This window comes from Trichomycterus rosablanca, chromosome 8 (genome assembly GCF_030014385.1).
Source record: "Trichomycterus rosablanca isolate fTriRos1 chromosome 8, fTriRos1.hap1, whole genome shotgun sequence".
In the NCBI taxonomy this organism is placed as follows: Eukaryota; Metazoa; Chordata; class Actinopteri; order Siluriformes; family Trichomycteridae; genus Trichomycterus; species Trichomycterus rosablanca.
The window spans coordinates 898,303-918,302 of record NC_085995.1 but is presented as its reverse complement, the minus strand read 5'-3'; the positions used below and the strand labels follow the sequence as shown (position 1 = coordinate 918,302).

The window sequence follows — 20,000 nt, the reverse complement described above, 5'->3', positions numbered from 1 at the left end:
CTGAAGAGAGAAACTGAACCGAACTCGGAATATCCACCGTCTGTACGCCACCTAGTGGCCAGGCTCGGGATGAGACGTTTATAGAATAAATAAGAGAATTCTTTTTATTTAAACCCCCAAAAATAACAGAACAAACCAGAGTCTCGGCCAGTAGTAAGCGAGAACGAGTCTGAGTGACTATGTAAACAAAAAATAAACAGTTTGAAAACGTGTGTCACAATACTGCAACAAATTTTTTATTTTTACCATCTACAGTCCATAATATTATTAACAGGATTCAAAGATTTTAGAGAAACCTCTGGATTTCAAAAACATCCCTGCTTGGTACTGGAAGAACTGTGTGACACTTGTATTTAATGAATGCAGGTGCTAGACTGGCCTGTCTGCAGTCCAGACCTGTTTCTAAATGAAAACATGCGGTGCATTTTAAGAGCAACATGCACCAATAGAGAAAATGACCACAAACGTCACTGTCCCAACTTTTTTGGAGCTTGTTATATATTATATAAATGCTGTGATTTATACTGGGATTTTTTTCACTCAAAATCATGCTTGACCAGCAAAGGTCCTTCCCCAAACTGTTCACATGAAGCTGAAGGCATATAGATGATTTTGTGGCTTAAAAAACACAAACTCGACTACTATGAGGGGTGTCCACATACTTTTGGGCATGTCGTGTGTGTGTGTGTGTGTGTGTGTGTGTGTGTGTGTGTGTGTGTGTGAAGGTTCAGACTGATTCTGATTTTAAATCTCTGATCAGTTCCAGTGTGAATCTCTAGATGGCGTCACTCCACAACATCGTCTCTCTTCAGCACACTAACAACTCGTTACAGAGAGGACAGAACTGAACCCAGACCAACAGCTGTAATGATGTGCAACACCTACTTTACCATCAATGCTCTTTCAAGTGTATTCAATTTATAATTAGTTAATATATAAATATATTATTATAATTTATTTAGCATTATTATTTATTTTTTTCTTCATCTTATTACTGTTGTTACTATTATTATAATAGTTTGTAAAATATTAAAATGATAACTTTCATTATTATCATTATTATTATTTATATTTCATTATTATTATTATTATTATTATTCTTTATATTATTATTATTATTATTATTATTATTATTATTTCTATTTCATTATTATTATTTCTATTTCATTATTATTATTATTATTATTATCATTATTATTATTATTTTTATTATTATTATTATTATTTCTATTTCATTATTATTATTAATATTTCTATTTCATTATTATTATTATTATTCTTTATTATTATTATTATTCTTTATTATTATTATTACTATTATTATTATTAATATTTCTATTTCATTATTATTATTTCTATTACATTATTCTTATTCTTATTATTCTTATTATCATTATTATTATTATTATTTTTATTATTATTATTATTTCTTTCATTATTATTATTATTATTATTTCTATTTCATTATTCTTATTCTTCTTATTATTTCTATTTCATTATTATTATTATTATTTTTATTATTATTATAATTATTATTATTTCTATTTCATTATTATTACTTCATGTTTATATTATTATTATTATTATTATTATTTTTATATTAATATTATTTCTACTTTATTATTAGTATTACTGTTTTTATGTTATTATATTACAACCATTATTCATTTTATTATTATTATTGATATTATTTCTATTTTATTTTTATTACTATTATTATTAAAATATGTTTTATATTATGTTACTATACGTTAATTATTTCTATTATTATTATTACTGTTATTAATTTTAATGATCATTTTATTATCCACAGTTTGATGAACACATTAAACTTGATTATAATTTTTTTGTGGTGATTCAGAATAATATTGTTTTTGAGGACTCGGATCAGTTCTGCTCCTGAACTCCCGGTATTTTCTGGCTCTGGGTTCGAGGGAAACTCCAGCTCTCAGTCTGGAACGTTCTATCTGAAAAAGCTCTCGAGATACTGAGAGCAGGTTATCAGAGCTGGTGAGGACTGATGGTGTGAACGTGAGGGACCAGGACTGTGAGAACATGAAGAGTGAGTGTGAACGTGAGCGGCGGTGCACCATGCTGGTGTGCAGATTAGGGACGGTGACGATGTGAGGGACGATGATGGCGAGTGACATATCAGTGTGAGAGTGAGGGACAGTGATGGACGATAATGGTTCGAGTGTGAGTGCCAGTGATAGACGGTCCTCATGTGAGGGACAAAATGCATCATGATTTTAACATGCACCACTATATTCGCCTCAATTCTCTCAATGTTCTCATCAATGTCTCCAAAACGTCTCAAGTTCATTTTCTTCTTGCATTTCCCCTCAACTTAGTCGTATCCAATTAGCCGATTGCGTTACGCTTCCTCTTCACTGACGCTGACCTCCACTCTGACCGAGGAGATCGACCTGACACACGCCCCCTCCGACACGTGTGCAGTAGCCGACTGCATCTTTTCACCTGCACGAGGCGAGTTCATATATGGATCAGCTTTGTGTACGGAGAGCCACACCCTGATTGACGCCGCTGCACAGAGACGAGGGATAATGCAATCATCCAGCAGAGGTCGTAATTGCACCAGTTATGAGCTCCCTATCCGGCTCCCTGCCTGAACAACGAGTCGATCGTTGTTCGTGTAGGCGCCCAGCCCTAATATTCGAACCGACGAGTTCGAGATGTCAGCTCTGGTGTGCTAGCGTGTTTTACCGCTGGACCACCTGAGCGCCCCAGGTCTCCAGCTCTTCAGTGATGAAGACGATGATCTACTTCACAGTCTGCACTCTAGAACATCATATGAAGCTTCATGATGAAAAATCTGATGATCAAGCCTGAGTTCATCCTGACTGAAGTGTTTGCACCATAGGGTGCACCTAATTCTGTATGCTGTTTGTACTCGTGTGGATCCTTCAAGGTTACAAGTTACACTATATGGCTAAAAGTATGTGGACGCCTGACCATGAGCCTACTGAGCAAAGCCACAAGCACTCATATGAACACTGGTTAGCAGTGGGCGTGTCCACATGCTTTTGGAACAGTTTACCTTTATAGGCAGCGACCGGACACAACGAGGATCCAGAACGACCCCCCACCAAACAGCCACCCTCTGACCGTCCGGTCATTACACGAGCGCATGATTAACTAGGTTCCCATACCAGCCTGAACCCAGAAGGGGTCAAAGGTCAAGAGTCAAGGCCCAAACCTGCGTCACGGGGCTGTAAATACCCTCTACGGATTCTTCCGCCGGCGACACGCCAATAAATCTCTCCCGGCCAATCAGAAGCCAGCGAGCGAAGGAAAAATAGCGTGAGTCACGATAAATGCAGCCGGACGAGTTACGCGGGTGAGTCATTAGCATCCAGAGGCTAAACACACACACACACACACACACACACACACACACACACACACACACACACACACACACACACACACACACACACACACACACACACACACACTCTTACCTCGGTCGGATCCATCGGTGTTAGCACAGCGTCTGAACCAGCAGCTTCATCTACAACACATCAAACACACACACACATCGTTAGCACCCTAATGTAGCCGCTAATAGCTATCTGACATGAGTTTAGACATGTCCAGTTCCCCACACTGCACCGTCAACCCCTGACAGGACCACAGACTAGCACTAGCACTCCCTCAGCCCCCGACCCACAGAACACTGCTAAGTGTTTCAGCCGTCATTATCTCACAGCTGTGTGTGTGTGTGTGTGTGTGTGTGTGTGTGTGTGTGTGTGTGTGTGTGTGTGTGTGTGTGTTAGCTGCATTGAGTCACGCTGATAACCGACTGGATGGTAAAATTAAGCAGTACGCATCATTTCCTCTTTCTGTGCAGCACTTCCTGTCTGCTTTGGGACTTGAAGGATGTTGTGCAGGTGCTGCAGATCAACTGTGACCAAACAAACGATCCAATCAGCATTCAGTCTCAATAAAACATCCACTAAACCCCGCCCACCTGCACAACAACACTACAACATAACACAGCTGCAAACACACCTGCAGCACTACACACCTGCACTACACACCTGCAGCACTACACACCTGCACTACACACCTGCAGCACTACACACCTGCACTACACACCTGCACTACACACCTGCACTACACACCTGCACTACAAACCTGTAGCACTACACACCTGCACTACACACCTGCACTACACACCTGCACTACACACCTGCACTACACACCTGCAGCACTACACACCTGCACTACACACCTGCAGCACTACACACCTGCACTACACACCTGCACTACACACCTGCACTACACACCTGCACTACAAACCTGTAGCACTACACACCTGCACTACACACCTGCACTACACACCTGCACTACATACCTGCACTACACACCTGCACTACACTCCTGCAGCACCACACATCTGTACTACACACCTGCACTACACACCTGCAGCACTACACACCTGTACTACACACCTGCACTACAAACCTGTAGCACTACACACCTGCACTACACATCTGTACTACACACCTGCAGCACTACACACCTGTACTACACACCTGCACTACAAACCTGTAGCACTACACTCCTGCAGCACTACACATCTGTACTACACACCTGCACTACACACCTGCAGCACTACACACCTGTACTACACACCTGCACTACAAACCTGTAGCACTACACTCCTGCAGCACTACACATCTGCACTACACACCTGCACTACACACCTGCAGCACTACACACCTGTACTACACACCTGCACTACACATCTGTACTACACATCTGCACTACAAACCTGTAGCACTACACTCCTGCAGCACTACACATCTGTACTACACACCTGCAGCACTACACACCTGAACTACAAACCTGTAGCACTACACACCTGCACTACACATCTGTACTACACACCTGTACTACACACCTGCACTACAAACCTGTAGTACTACACACCTGCACTACAAACCTGTAGCACTACACTCCTGCAGCACTACACACCTGCACTACACACCTGTACTACACACCTGCACTACAAACCTGTAGCACTACACACCTGCACTACACATCTGCAGCACTACACACCTGAACTACAAACCTGTAGCACTACACACCTGCACTACACACCTGTACTACACACCTGCAGCACTACACACCTGCACTACAACAGCACTACACATCTGTACTACACACCTGCACTAGAACTGCACTACACACCTGCAGCGCTACACACCTGCACTACACACCTGCAGCGCTACACACCTGCACTACACACCTGCAGCGCTACACACCTGCACTACAACAGCACTACACATCTGTACTACACACCTGCACTAGAACTGCACTACACACCTGCAGCGCTACACACCTGCACTACACACCTGCACTACACACCTGCACTACACACCTGCACTACAAACCTGTAGCACTACACACCTGCAGCGCTACACACCTGCACTACACACCTGCAGCACTACACACCTGCAGCATCACACCTGCACTACACACCTGAACTACTGTACAAACCTGTAGCACTACACACCTGCACTACACACCTGCACTAGAACACAACACACAGGCACCACAACAGCACAACACTTACACAATAAATCAATCATATAAAGGAAACAATACACTTCCAACTTCGTAGCAACAGTTTAGGGAAGGACCTTTTCTGAATGATGACAGAGTGAGAGTGAGAGCTCAAGCACATGAAGAAAAGCTCGGTTTGAAAACCAAGAAACTCCAGTGACCGGCACAGAGCCCTGACCTCAGCTCCACGGTTCAATCACTGTCCATCCATGCACATGCTGTCGTCATCTCACTGAACTGGTACAAATTCCCACAGACGTACTGCAAAGTGTTGTGAGAAGCTTCTCGGGAGAGCTGCTGTTGTTCTAGCTGAAGAGGTCACACACAGGTCGCTCTGTTTTCACACCGCCGGCCGACAAGCTCACAGTCTGATGTCCGAACAGCGCATAAGGTAGGAGAACCTAACAAAGCGTTTCAGCCCCTCCGGGCCGGTGCGTTTCGTACCCGGCGGCCCTGCAGCTGCTGTGGAATGAATAAGACCATTTCCAGAAGTGTGTGTGTGTGTGTGTGTGTGTGTGTGTGTGTGTGTGTGTGTGTGTGTGTGTGTGTGTGTGTGTGTGTGTGTGTGTGTGTGTGAGAGGGTGGCGGACGTCGACCTTTCGGGCGCATTGTGCCGAATTTATTAATACATTAACAATAAACAATGCGGTTATTTACGGTCACGTCTGAGTGGGTGAGATAAGAGCTTCAGCTCCCCCCCCCCCCCCCCCCCCCCCCAACGAAGCTCTTTTACTGACGCCAACACCAAACACAAACAACGCTGTTTAAGCTGGCATCACTCAAACACACTGGCATCGAGCTACCAGCCTGATCTACACACCTGCACTACACACCTGCTGCACCACACACCTGCTCTACTACACACCTGCTCTACTACACACCTGCACTACACACCTGCTGCACTACACACCCGCTGCACCACACACCTGCTGCACCACACACCTGCTGCTCTACTACACACCTGTTGCAATACACACCTGCGCTATTACACACCTGCTGCGCTACACACCTGCTGCACTACACACCTGCTGCACTACACACCTGCTGCAACACACCTGCTGCACTACACACCTGCTCTACACACCTGCACAACAACAGCACAACACACCTGCTCTACACACCTGCACTACAACAGAACAACACACCTGCTGCACTACACACCTGCACAACACACCTGCTCTACAACACACCTGCTCTACTACACACCTGCCCAATAACAGCACTACACCCAGGTACAACACACCTGCACAACAACAGCACAACACACCTGCACTACACACCTGCTGCACTACACACCTGCCCAATAACAGCACTACACACCTGCACTACACACCTGCCCAATAACAGCACTACACCCAGGTACAACACACCTGCACAACAACAGCACAACACACCTGCACACACATCTATCCAGTTGCTGATTTCTACACTGCACTCTTCCAACAGTGGTTGACCTCAGTGAATCAACTAGCACAAATTCCCACAGACACACTCCAAAGACTTGTAGAAAGGTATACTAGCTAAAAACAAAACCAATTCTTCTCCAGCGCCACTCGAACACGCCGTCATCGAGGTACCAACCTGACGTGGAAGAGCTTCCAAACACGAGCTGAAGAAAGCATCAGGTGTCCGGAGCGTTAGCGCTAGCGTTAGCATTCTGAACCCCTGCCCGCGCCTCCCTGCAGTCACCTGCCGCCGATCATGTGACGGCACCACGGCGGGACCATAAACCCCGACACACCTGCCCATAAAACCACCACAGAAGAAGTTCTTCTCACCTTTTATTGGTTCCTCGTCCGGTTTCTCCTCACGCTCCTGCTCTGTTAGCTTCTCCTCCTCGTCCAGGGTTCCACAAGCTTCCGGTCCTCCAGCCTCCGCAGGTGGAAGGTCCTGGACCAGACCGCTGTCCACCTCCACGGAGGAGCCGGCATCCACATCCAGAGTAGTACCGCTCTCTAAATCCAAAGGGGAGCTCACGTCCACCGGCTGGGTGGAGATGCTGGAAACATCACTGGAGATGTTTAAAACCGAGACGGGCGTGTCCAGGTCGGTCTGGAGATCTTCATTAGAGTCTGTGTGGTCGGTTTGAAAATCAGGAGGCGCTTCAGCGAAGGTCCTTTCAGAGGACGCGTCCTCAACGTCGTGCTCTTGAGATGTTTCAGCAACGTCTGGGACGTCAAGTTGAAGATCACGTGGTGCTATCTCCTCAGAGGTGGAGCTGTCAGGTTGTGGGTCAAGAGATGTTTCTCCAGCAGCTTCCTCTGAGCTGCTGACCTCCAGTTTTGGGTTGCAGGATGTTCCTGTGAGGCCTTTAAGAGCTAGCTCACATGCCGTTCCTTCAGGTTTCTCCTTAATGGTTGCGGTATCTTCAGTAGGTTCCATATCCTCGCTGACTTTAGGTTGTTTGTCGAGAGATGTTTCTCCAATGGCTTTCTCTGAGGTGCTGACCTCCAGTTTTGGGTCACAGGATGTTCCTGTGAGGCCTTCAAGAGCTAGCTCACACGGCGTTCCTTCAGGTTTCTCCTCAACGGTTGTGGTATCTCCAGTAGGTTCCATAGCCTTATTGACATCAGGTTGTTTGTCGAGAGATGTTTCTCCAATGGCTTTCTCTGAGGTGCTGACCTCCAGTTTTGGGTCACAGGATGTTCCTGTGAGGTTCTCCATAGAGGTCAAGTCTTCAAGAGGTTTCTCCTCAACGGTTGTGGTATCTCCAGTAGGTTCCATAGCCTTATTGACATCAGGTTGTTTGTCGAGAGATGTTTCTCCAATGGCTTTCTCTGAGGTGCTGACCTCCAGTTTTGGGTCACAGGATGTTCCTGTGAGGCCTTCAAGAGCTAGCTCACACGGCGTTCCTTCAGGTTTCTCCTCAACGGTTGTGGTATCTCCAGTAGGTTCCATGTCCTCGTTGACATCAGGTTGTTTGTCGAGAGATGTTTCTCCAACGGCTTCCTCTGAGGAGCTGACCTCTGGTTTTGGGTCACAAGATGTTCCTGTGAGGTTCTCCATAGAGGTCAAGTCTTCAAGAGGTTTCTCCTCAACGGTTGCGGTATCTCCAGTAGGTTCCGTATCCTCGTTGACTTCAGGTCGTTTGTTGGGAGATGTTCCTTGTACGTTCTCCTGATGGACTGGATTTTCAGAACTTGGATGGAGAAACGTTTTCGTAACGGTTTCCCTAGTGACGATGATCTTTGGCCGTTGGTCGCGAGATGCTTCCTCAACTGACTCCTCTTGAGAATTTGTGGCAGATGTTCCACTGACGTTCTCCTCTGAGGTTGGCCGCTCAGGATGAGGATCATCAGATGTTTCCTCAACGTTCTCCTCAACAGTTGACCTCGACCAGTTGACCTTGAGAGATGCTCCAGAGATGTTTTCTTCAGGAACAGACTCCACCGATGATTCCAAAGGTGGTTTAGATGCTTCTAAGCTTGTTTGATCCTTCTCAAGCTCTGAAGCCACGTTCTTCTCCTCAATCTCATCTGGATCTTTGGATAACGGAGTCATTTCTGGTCCTGGTTCCACTTCCAGACCCTTTTCCTCTGTATTTTTGGCGTCTGGAAGCTTTGGGGCATCTCCGGCGCTTGGTGCTTCGGAGAACTCAAACGCCATGGTGCAGATTTTCCCACCTGACCCTCCGGCGTCTGAGGTGATGGACGCAGAAGGCGAGTTTAAGCGCATCTGACTCAGGAGCGTCGCCATTTCGGAGATCTCGGACTCCTCGAGGGGCTTCGACTCCACCGGTAAGTTCTCCTCAGGGCTCTCGGTGCTTTGAGGGCCAGAAGAACCAGATCCTGCTTCATCGGGTGAGGAACCGGATTCATCCAGCTTTGGAGAGACAATCGGACCCGTCTGCTCGTCTACCATCCGAGTATCCTTCAAAAGCTCGGTTCTGGATGACTCGATACGCCCAAGGAACGCTTCATCATCTTGATTATCTCCACGGTGTGACTGAGGAAGGTCTCGAGATGGAGGTTCCTGACCTCCTGCAGGCTGGAAATCCGCTCTCGGTTCTGCAGAACTTCCGTCTGTGGACTTTACAGACTGTGGTGCAGGAGTCTGATCTTCAGAAGGAGAAGTCAGTTCGCCGGTTTCTTCAGGACGTTCCTCAACCAGAGGAACATCAGGAACCGAGTCAGCGATCTTATCAGGAGTTTCAGAGCTTTTCATGGCCCCCTCTTGGTGATTGGACGGCTTTTCTCCAGGAACGTCCATGTGTGATTGCTGATCGAGCGCTGACGGTTCAAGGTGGACGTGGTGGACCGGTCCTGGTGCCATATTGAGCGCCAACGCTGGATCAGAAGCCGACGTTTCTTCGTTGCTGATATCTCCACCCGGCGTGGTGTTCTCAGACCGCTCGCTGTGGTTTCCTGTTTCCTCTCGGCCGCTGGAACGTTCTTCACTAGCTCTACAAGCTTCGACGTCCAAATTTAGAGCCGGACTGGAGTCCTGCTCGCTGCCCGGCGGTTTTCCGTCCCCCGCTGGTGGCCGCACGTCCACGCTGGGCGAGATCTCCAGCCTGCTGGGGCGCGTTCCTCCCCGTTCCTCCCGTGACTCCTCGCTAGTTCCTCCTTTCTCGGGGGTTCCTTCAGGATGGCTTTGCGTCTGACCCATACTTCCCTCCGGCGTGTTGCCAGATTGGATTTTATTGCGCTCCTCGTCCCCCGCCGCCGCCCGCTCGGCTCTGATTATACTCGGCTCTTTATCTACTTCCTCCTGCTGCTGCTCTGCACAGGAAGCGCCGCTCACACTCACACAGTCCTCACGTGTTCCATCAGAACCCCCGGGACCGTCCCGATCACCCGCGCCCTGATCGCCCGAGGCTGACCGGTCGGTACCGTTGGGGCACGGGTGCGGCTCGGACCCAGAGCGCAGAGAGTCGCTGAGGGTGGGATCCAGCGTGCGCTTCTCTCTGTGGGTCGTAACTTCCTGTTGTTGAGACGTCTGTGCTTTGGTAACCGAGAGTCCTTTAGCGGGAGTCGCTACGGCCGGCGGAACGTCGCCCAGATGTGGGGTGAGGATGAGAGGAACCGAGTGTTTCACAGAACCTCCCTAAAAACACAGAGAGAGAGAGAGAGAGAGAGAGAGAGAGAGAGAGAGAGAGAGAGAGAGAGAGACCAACACAGAGAGAGAGAGAGAGAGAGAGAGAGAGAGACCAACACAGAGAGAGAGAGAGAGAGAGAGAGAGAGAGAGAGAGAGAGAGAGAGACCAACACAGAGAGAGACAGAGAGAGAGACAGAGAGAGAGAGAGAGAGAGAGAGAGAGAGAGAGAGAGAGAGAGACCAACACAGAGAGAGAGAGAGAGAGAGAGAGAGAGAGAGAGAGAGAGCATTAATGTGTGTGTGTGTGTGTGTTTGGTACAGGGTGACTGAAGCCCTGTGATATATTGCCCCCCTGTCCAGGCTGTTCCTGCCTTGTGCCCAGTGTTGGTTCATAAAAATAAATGAACCGCTCTTATTAAATAATATCAATAAATAATATAAATAAACCCTCCAGAAACATGCCAGTAGGTGAACTTAAAATTATTCATCTATATACAGTAAAACTCATATAAACCTGCATGTGCATCCTAAACTCAACTCAAACCCAAAACCTCCATAAATAGTTTAGATTGATTCATTTATCATGAGATGTTTATTATTATTATTATTATTATTAATGTTATTATCATTATTGTATTACCTATTACTATTATATTAATTATTATTATATTAATTATTATTATTATTATTATTATTATATTAATTATTATTATTGTTATTATTATTATTGTTATAATTATTATTATATTAATTATTATTATTGTACTATTATTATTATAATTATATTAATTATTATTGTATTATTATTATTATTATTATTGTATTATTATTATTATTATTATTATATTACTTATTATTATTGTATTATTATTATTATTATTTATTATTATTATTATTATTATTATATTATTATTATTATTATATTAAGTATTAGTAGTATTGTTAATATTATTATTTTTATTATTATTATTATTATTAATAATAATATTAATTGTATTATTATGATTATTATTTTTATTATTATTATTAATTCTATTATTAGTGTTTCAACATTAATCTATATTAAGTATTAATTATTATTTCTATTTTTTAAATTATTTTTATTGTTGTTATAATAATTACATTTACCAGTATTATCAATATTACCATTAATTTAATTTAATAACAGTGTAATACATTACCTTCATTATTATTCTTATTATTATAATTATTATAATTATAAATAATGTTATAATATGTATTATTATATTTATGATATCACTTATTATTACTGTTATTTTATTAGTTTATCATCATATTAACATTATTATTATTTCGTTAGTAATTAAAGTTATTATAATTATAATTAATAATATATTATTTATTTATATTTTTATTAACATATTTATTAATATTATTACTGCTTATTATTATCATCATCTTAATATTACTATTAACAATATTAAAACCAGTAATATATTTATTATTACCATCATCACTATATTATCATTACATTTATTATTATTATTTCATTTTCTTGCTTTAGCATTACTTTATCCTGGTCAGGGTTGCAGTGGGTCTGGTTCTGGTGTCCTTAATCACTGTACGTAATGCAGTAACACCCCGAACAGAACATGACTGGTTCATCCAGCACGATTAATATTGGAGCCATGTGGTGCATGTTGATGGACCAGATCTTCAGGAGATACAGTGGTTCCACGTCTCCAGTACCGTTCCAGAGCAGGTAGAACCAGTAAGAAGTAGAACTGAATCAGTTCTGATCCTGCCCCCCCCCCCCTGCTGTACTGGTTACTCACGACTTTCTTACCTTGTCGCTCCGTTGGGACCGAATGTGGCGCCTGAGCTTCTTGACGTCTCGTTTCAGGTCGGGAGGATCCGCGCCCGGCTCGTTCTGCACCGTCAGCGTGTAGGTGTCGAGCCTCGGGTGGTGCAGGAACGCCGGGCCTGCTGGGTAACACCGCTTCTGAGGCTTTGTTTCGAGGCGCGGCGACTTCTCCAGCCTGACAAAACACCAACAGAGAGAGAAAGAGAGAGACGGGACAGCTGATGAATCAGATCCACCACACCTTCAACACCTACGTACACACGGACACGCCCTCGCACACACACACTCACACACACACACACACACACACTAACACACACACACACACACACACACTGGACGGTGCTATTAGAATATTACATGTCCTATGAAGTTAAATGCACCGGTCGTGTCCCATTACTTCTGAGAAGCAGTTCCCACCACCATCATGATGCTCCCACCACCATACTTCACTGCAGGTTCAGTGTTCCCGCAACCAGCAGCTAAGTTCTTCATGATCCGTCCTGTACTTGATCATGTGACCACGGTTCTGAAGGCGTCTGTCCGGGACGATCTGAGGCTCCATGAACGTTCCGTGTGTGGACGATGGGACCAGTTGTGCTGAAGGTTCTTCTGAGGTTCTGGAGCTTTTCTGTTTATTATTTTGTACCTGAGAGCTTCAGTCTGATGGATCCTCGCTGTGTGGAACCGATCCTGACGTCTTTCAGAATGAAACCAGGAGCGACTGGTACCGGAACGTTAATATTTAGAGGCTGATTTATTCTTGTGTGTTTGGGTCTGTTTTACACGTTTATCAACACGTTTCTTATTCTTCATGTTTACAAGGACAGAGTTCAACACCGGTTACCTGCTGTGTGTGTGTGTGTGTGTGTGTGTGTGTGTGTGTGTGTGAGACAGGCAGTAAAATGCTCAGTGTCAATAAGTAATCAAACCGGTTTAACACACACACACACACACACACACACACACACACACACACACACACTCAAACAAAGAAGGAAAGCCAAAAAAATGTTATAGAAATGTTATAATTGATTATTTATTATTGATTATTATTATCACTAATGTTAATATTATAGTTGTTTTATTTGATTATTGTTGTTGTTTTGTCATTATTATTACTTTTACTAATTTAAAAGTGTTTATTGTTATTTTATTATTATTTTGTTACTGTTATTAATCATTATTAATATTGTACTATTATTCCTATTATATTATCATTATAGTTATAATATTTCATTATTATTATTATTATTATTATTATTATTATCTTTGTTATTTTTATTATTAACTATTATAATTATTGTTATCATAATGTTATTTTTGTTATTTAATTATTATTATTTTTTATTATCATAAATTAATTACAACTGTTTTCAATGTTATTATTAGTTATAATTGCTACTACAACTATTAACAACATTATTTTTATTCTATTAATATTACTGTCATTAATAACATTAATATTTATATTTATTTAAATAGTTATATTTGTAACATTATCATTATTATTATTAATTATTATTATTATTTATATTTGTTATTATTTTTTATTAATATTATTATTATTAATTATATTATTATTTATTTTTATTAGTAATATTATTAATTACATTATTATTATTATTTATTACTATTATTTATTATTATTATATTATTATTATTATTATTTATTACTATTATCAAAATTATTATTATTATCAATATTATTATTAGTTTTATTGTGTGACGCCCTGTTCGAGGCTGTACTCACTCTGAGAGGAGGTTTCGGAGTTGCGTGTGCCCTCTTCTCTCTGCCAGGGTCACCGGGGTGTAACCGTACTTATTAACCAGCTGCAGGGCGTCTCGTCCTCCGGGCTGCTGCAGGAGAAACAAAGCCACCTTCCGCAGCCCCCGCCGAGCGGCAAAGTGCAGGAGGGTGTCATGAGGACTCAAATCTGCCCAAAAAATAAAATAAATAAATAAATAAATAAATATACGACACCATCTCAGGTTTAACAGGTGTAATAAATCTATGATATAATGGAAATGACATGATTCCGACTTTGCAGAAACAGTTTAGGGAAGGTCCTTTCCTGTTCCAGTATGAACAAGCTCTATGAAGACGTGAAGAAAAGTTCAGTGTCCTGCACAGAGCCCTGAGCTCAGCCCCACTCAACAAGATCCTCCTTCAAGATCACACAGCGGTCACTAATTTAGTCCTATCCAATTACCCGATTAGCCAGACCTCAACTCCTGACCAAGGAGAGCCATGACTAACACACACCCCCTCCAACACGTGTGCAGTACAGACCGCTTCTTTTCACCTGCACAACTTTTTAACATCTCGCCCGTTGTTTGATCTCCTATTTGTTACCATATAGCAACCACAAAGCCGCCGAAAGGCCCAAAAATCAGAGCTGGAAAAGCAGGGGCAGATCTTGCTTGGGCATTTGGTGGCACAGCTGAAGTACCGCTTCAAAAACTGCATTGATGTCACTTGTGGACCCACCTGACCATATGCAGGTGAGGTCGGACCTCTGTGGACCTCTGCTGGACATGTTTGGGAATTGCAGGATGGAAAAAAGTGACCAAACATAAAAAATATGCCACATATTTCTTAATGATCTAGCCACTAGAAAATGTGATTCTTTCATACCGTTTCAGACTGAAATTGTTCATCCCACGTTTAAAGGGTGTTAAACATGCCGATACTGTTATTGTTCCTCCAAACTGCTAGTACCAGGACGCCACTTCCTACAATGATCTGTTTTCTCAAAGCAAAAATCCAATCCAAGACCCCAAATAATCAAACCTGGACCCACAGTGGTGAGGAGAAAACCTCGTAACACATAAACAGCGCCCTCCGAGTCCTGGAGGAGAACAGAATCAACACTAAACACAAAATATAATTGTAATTAATACGTATTTCAGCAGCGTTTACCATCAGCCGCTCCACGCTTCCTTTTCTCTCAAAATCGTCCCTGTGGGAGCGGCAGCGGTGTTTGGTCTGATAACATGTGGACTCGGAACATAAAGTCCCAGCGACCCACTCTGTAAACACCCACCCGACCAATCAGGGCAAAGAAACTACATTAAAAAAAAATACAGTGCACGGGGGGACGCGGGGCGACTCTAACCGGGTCACCGAAATCAATCATTCACACACGACCTGAGAACAATATTTATCTTAGAGGAAAGTAAAGAGACGCAGAGAATTCTGGGATTGAAATGAAGTTTGTGTGTACAGACACACACACACACACACACACACACACACACACACACACACACACACACACACACACACATATATATACACATATAAAACAATCTGCTGGCATTCTCATGTCTGGTGGGAATGATGTTTTTCCTTGTTTAGGGAATATTCTAATTAACAATACGGATTAGTTTGCCCAGGGCGCCTGGTTGGCACGACTCGGCCCTGCCCTGCCCTGCCTGCCACCTCAGTAAACGAACTTTAAAACGCTCAGGGTTCTATACACATTCATTCCAGCAGGTGGAGCCATTGGTAAAGAAAACAGAAATAACACAGCTGGGACAGAGAACACATGTCCATCTGATTCATTATAATTCAGCGCTTCAACCTGGTCAGGATTGCGGTGGGCCCAGCTGTGCCATCAGTGCAGCGTCCGCTGTTAGATTAACTGCATCAGCAGACTGTATAATTCTGAACGATGGGAGGAAGTGGGACCAACGGAAGAGCGGCTGTTAGGCGAGTATAATTCTGAACGGTGGGAGGAAGCGGGACCAACGGAAGAGCGGCTGTTGGCGAGTATGATTCTGAACGGTGGGAGAAAGTGCAACCAACGGAAGAGCGGGTGTTAGGCGAGTATAATTCTGAACGGTGGGAGAAGTGTGACCAACAGAAGAGCGGATATAGGTGAGTATAATTCTGAACGGTGGGAGTAAGTGTGACCAACGGAAGAGCGAGTGTAGGCCAGTGTAATTGTGAACGGTAGGAGGAAGCAAAACCAATGGAAGCGCTTTTGTCCCTATAGTGTTGAAGTACCCGGACAGACGGACAGACAGACAGACGTTACCTGCGCCGGAGTGTGTGCTGACGTCCGTGCCCAGCACGCTCCACCCGGACGGCAGCGGCAGGTGTTTAAGTGCTAGCGTTAGCGCCTCGTCCAGCCTCTCCTGTGACGAGGCGTGAGAGTCGTCGAACAGCAGCGCCGCCTCCAGGCCGTCCCCACGCGCCGCGGCTTTAACCAGGAAATGCGCCATGTCCAGCGCCAGGTCGTGGACATACTGGAAACGTTCCTCTGCCACCTGATCCACGGGACCGCCGGGTCGAGCCTGGCACAGCGTGACCCGGACCGTCTCGTCGCGGTCGTGCGCTGCGCAGAAACAAACACACACATGATTAACTCAGAGTCTGTCTGAGGTCACAAATCCTCACAGGTGTGTTCCGACTCTGAGGTCCCACAGAACCAAGCGTACAGTAACGCCGCGCTGGATCTGTGTGTCAGCATGATTTATTTATGGAAGCTCTCGTGCCACATGGCACAGGGGCCAACGGGTACACTATAAATATCCACCACACACACACACACACACACACACACACACACACACACACACACACACACTCATATATAGGCTAAAGGCAGCAGCACTGCTGACCTCTGACCTACTTTACATTCAGTCTTACACAAGTTTGGACTCTCCAGTAAAATTTTATATTTAATTATTCGAGGTAATAAAACACACAGCAAAGAAAATGTATTTCTGTCTCTGCTTATTTTATTATAACAAAAATAATAATAATAAATGATTAATAATAACATTGCTATAATTAGTAATAATAAAATAATAATAATAATAAATAAAAATGTTTTATGATAAGATTAATAATAATAATAACAACAACAACATTTATAATAATGATAATATTTATAATAATAATATTTATTACAATAATAATAATTATAATAATAATAATATTTATAATAATAATATTTATTACAATAATAATAATTATAATAATAATAATATTTATAATAATAATAATACTTATAATAATAATAATAATAATAATAATAATAATAATAATAATAATAATATGTATTACAATAATAATAATATTTATAATAATAATGATAATAATAATATAATAATAACAATATTTATGACAATTGTAATATTTACAATAATAATGATAATAATAATAATATTTATTATAATAACAATAATAATATTTATAATTATAATAATAATATTTATAATTATAATAATAATAATAACAATAATATTGAGGTGGATTGAGAGGTTTGGTGTGGATCTAAATCTGGTCGTAAGGCGTGTCGGTGATATTTAGACGTTAACAGTGAAGGGGGGCGGGGTTGGGGGGGGGGGTGTATGTGAGGTCAGTGAGGGTTCCAGTTACATGAACACATGGTGCTGGTGGTGCTGGTGAACGTACTGGGAATGAAGCCAGATGAACAGGGTGTGTGATCACTAATCCTCACCAGAGCGCTTCATACTCAACGTCTGCCAGTTCAGTACCAGCTCTCAGTGTGTGTGTGTGTGTGTGTGTGTGTGTGTGTGTGTGTGTGTGTGTGTGTGTGTGTGTGTGTGTGTGTGTGTGTGTGTGTGCTGACCTGGACACACGGCCTGTAGGGTAACATGACTGACTCTCAGTGTGCTGGTCAGGTGTCTCTGTGTGCTGCCGGAGAAGAGCAGGTAGAACTCCACGTCGTCCTCATCCTTGTTCACACACTCCTCCTCGTTCAGCTGCACCGTCAACACACACTCACCCTGCAACACACACACACACACACACACACACACACACACACACACACACACACACACACCATTAAATCAAGAATCAAACCCTGAGCGCTGCAGGTGCAGAGGTTGTAGCAGTAATGGTAATTTTGGAGACAGTTCACACTGGCGGCCACTGAGGGGCGCCGGACATGAATGCTATAAAAGCAGCCCTGGGAGACGGCGGCAAACCTATGGTCCAAACCACAGGCTAGTCAGGTGGCGCAGCACCTTAGCTAGCTGTTCAAGCTATTCCACTATCAACACAACCGGGCGTGTCCGAGGGAGGGAAGGCTGGACAGGGGATCCTCAACCAGACAGCAGAGGGCGCAAACATCCTCGCTCCCTCCGGCACAGCCAACTGTGCCCGTTTGGACGCCCAGCCAGGTCAATAGCACCACCTGGGATTGGAACTCGAGAGCTTGGAGACCTCAGTGGTCTTCACAAAACTTGGGCTGAAACGAAGCGCAGTGGTAGCTCAGGGGTTTAGGTACCGGACTAGTAATCAAAAGGTCGCCAGTTCAAGACCCACCTCCACCATTCAGCCACTGTTTGGCCCCTGAGCTGTAGAGAGTCACGCACTGCTCTCCGTTATTCACCGTCTCTATGCAGCGCCTCGAAGGGCCAGCAGAGGTCACTATTACACCAGCACTCAGGAATCCCTCCGTCCTGATCCTCCCGGGCGGACGGCTCTCTACGTAGGAGCCCGGCTGGCCGGTAGCACAGCTAAGATTCGAACTGAAGACGTCAGCACCTGTGGGTTAGCATGTTGTACCGCCGCGCTACTCAAGCCCCTGTAAGATGGAAAACCCGAAGTCGGCAGTGTTCCTCTGGTATGTGGGGAGGAGGGGGGGGGTTAGTTATATTTAAACCCGACTGAACGCGAGCGGTGTTGGTTAGCAGGTGGCGGAGGAGACGCGGCGTTAAAGACGAAAACGTAAACACGGGGAGCAGACGGACCACCCAACACGCGCGGCTTATAACAACAGCGATCCGAAGCGTTCGCTCCAGACGCGCTACGTCTGCTTACACCGGGGGGGGTCTCGAACCTCAAACCACCGATCCGAACAACAGACGTGTCAGAACCAGCCGTGTACAGGCGGGATGGGATCTGGTTCCGGTCAGCAGTACGTAACCGGGTCTCTTGCCGACGTCCTAGAGCAACACGGCCCATCCGTCAGGTCATTTACATCACGTCATTTTCATCAGTGATTTTCATGACTTGATTGTCGTGAGGTACCGGGCTTGTCTTCAGAGGGTCGCTGGTTCAAGCCCTCGCCACCGTCACAGAGTCGCCACAGTCGGGCCCCTGAGCGAGGCCCTAAACCCCCGACTGCTTGGGCTGTGATCCTCAACAGTTCTAAGTCGCTTTGTTGGGTGATTTTACGCTCTGTGTTTAGAAGTGGCGTCCGAATACTTTCGCCCACATGAGATGAGATTAACAAACCGATTCACCTCGCAGCAACGAGATTCGAACCCAGTGATCCAGTCCGGCCACACTACAGGAGCGGCGGGAGAGACAGGAAGTTGGTACTTACGTATAGCGGCGCTTGTTTCGGGTTCAGCTTCATGGCATCGGCGTCTGTGGAGACAGAGCGACAGGAACGTGATCAACAACGCCGTGAGATTCGAACCCTGTAATCCAGTCTGATCACACCCCGCACCACCCCTCCCCTCCGACTCTATTTACAGACGTGCCGTTTCTGGAAGCAGGGCGTGACGCGGTGCCCGCTAGCAGGTGGGTATCATGCTTGGCAGCCCACTGTGACAT

At 44.3% G+C, this 20,000-nt stretch overlaps 1 protein-coding gene across 6 annotated transcripts in view; it reads right to left on the bottom strand.

Moving 5' to 3' along the window:
- The window catches only part of akap13 (A-kinase anchoring protein 13), a 73,434-nt gene that overhangs the window by 39,644 nt on the left and 13,790 nt on the right, over positions 1 to 20,000 (bottom strand). For all 6 annotated transcript variants that reach the window (XM_063000251.1, XM_063000248.1, XM_063000249.1 and 3 more), the window contains exons 2-8: positions 19,768 to 19,811; positions 18,061 to 18,217; positions 16,498 to 16,797; positions 14,208 to 14,391; positions 12,437 to 12,629; positions 7,371 to 10,638; positions 3,483 to 3,532 (exon numbers count right to left, since the gene is read on the bottom strand). In XM_063000251.1, the coding sequence (XP_062856321.1) occupies positions 3,483 to 3,532; positions 7,371 to 10,638; positions 12,437 to 12,629; positions 14,208 to 14,391; positions 16,498 to 16,797; positions 18,061 to 18,217; positions 19,768 to 19,800 (4,185 nt within the window). In that variant the 5' untranslated portion in view covers positions 19,801 to 19,811. The remainder of the gene's footprint in view (positions 1 to 3,482; positions 3,533 to 7,370; positions 10,639 to 12,436; positions 12,630 to 14,207; positions 14,392 to 16,497; positions 16,798 to 18,060; positions 18,218 to 19,767; positions 19,812 to 20,000) is intronic.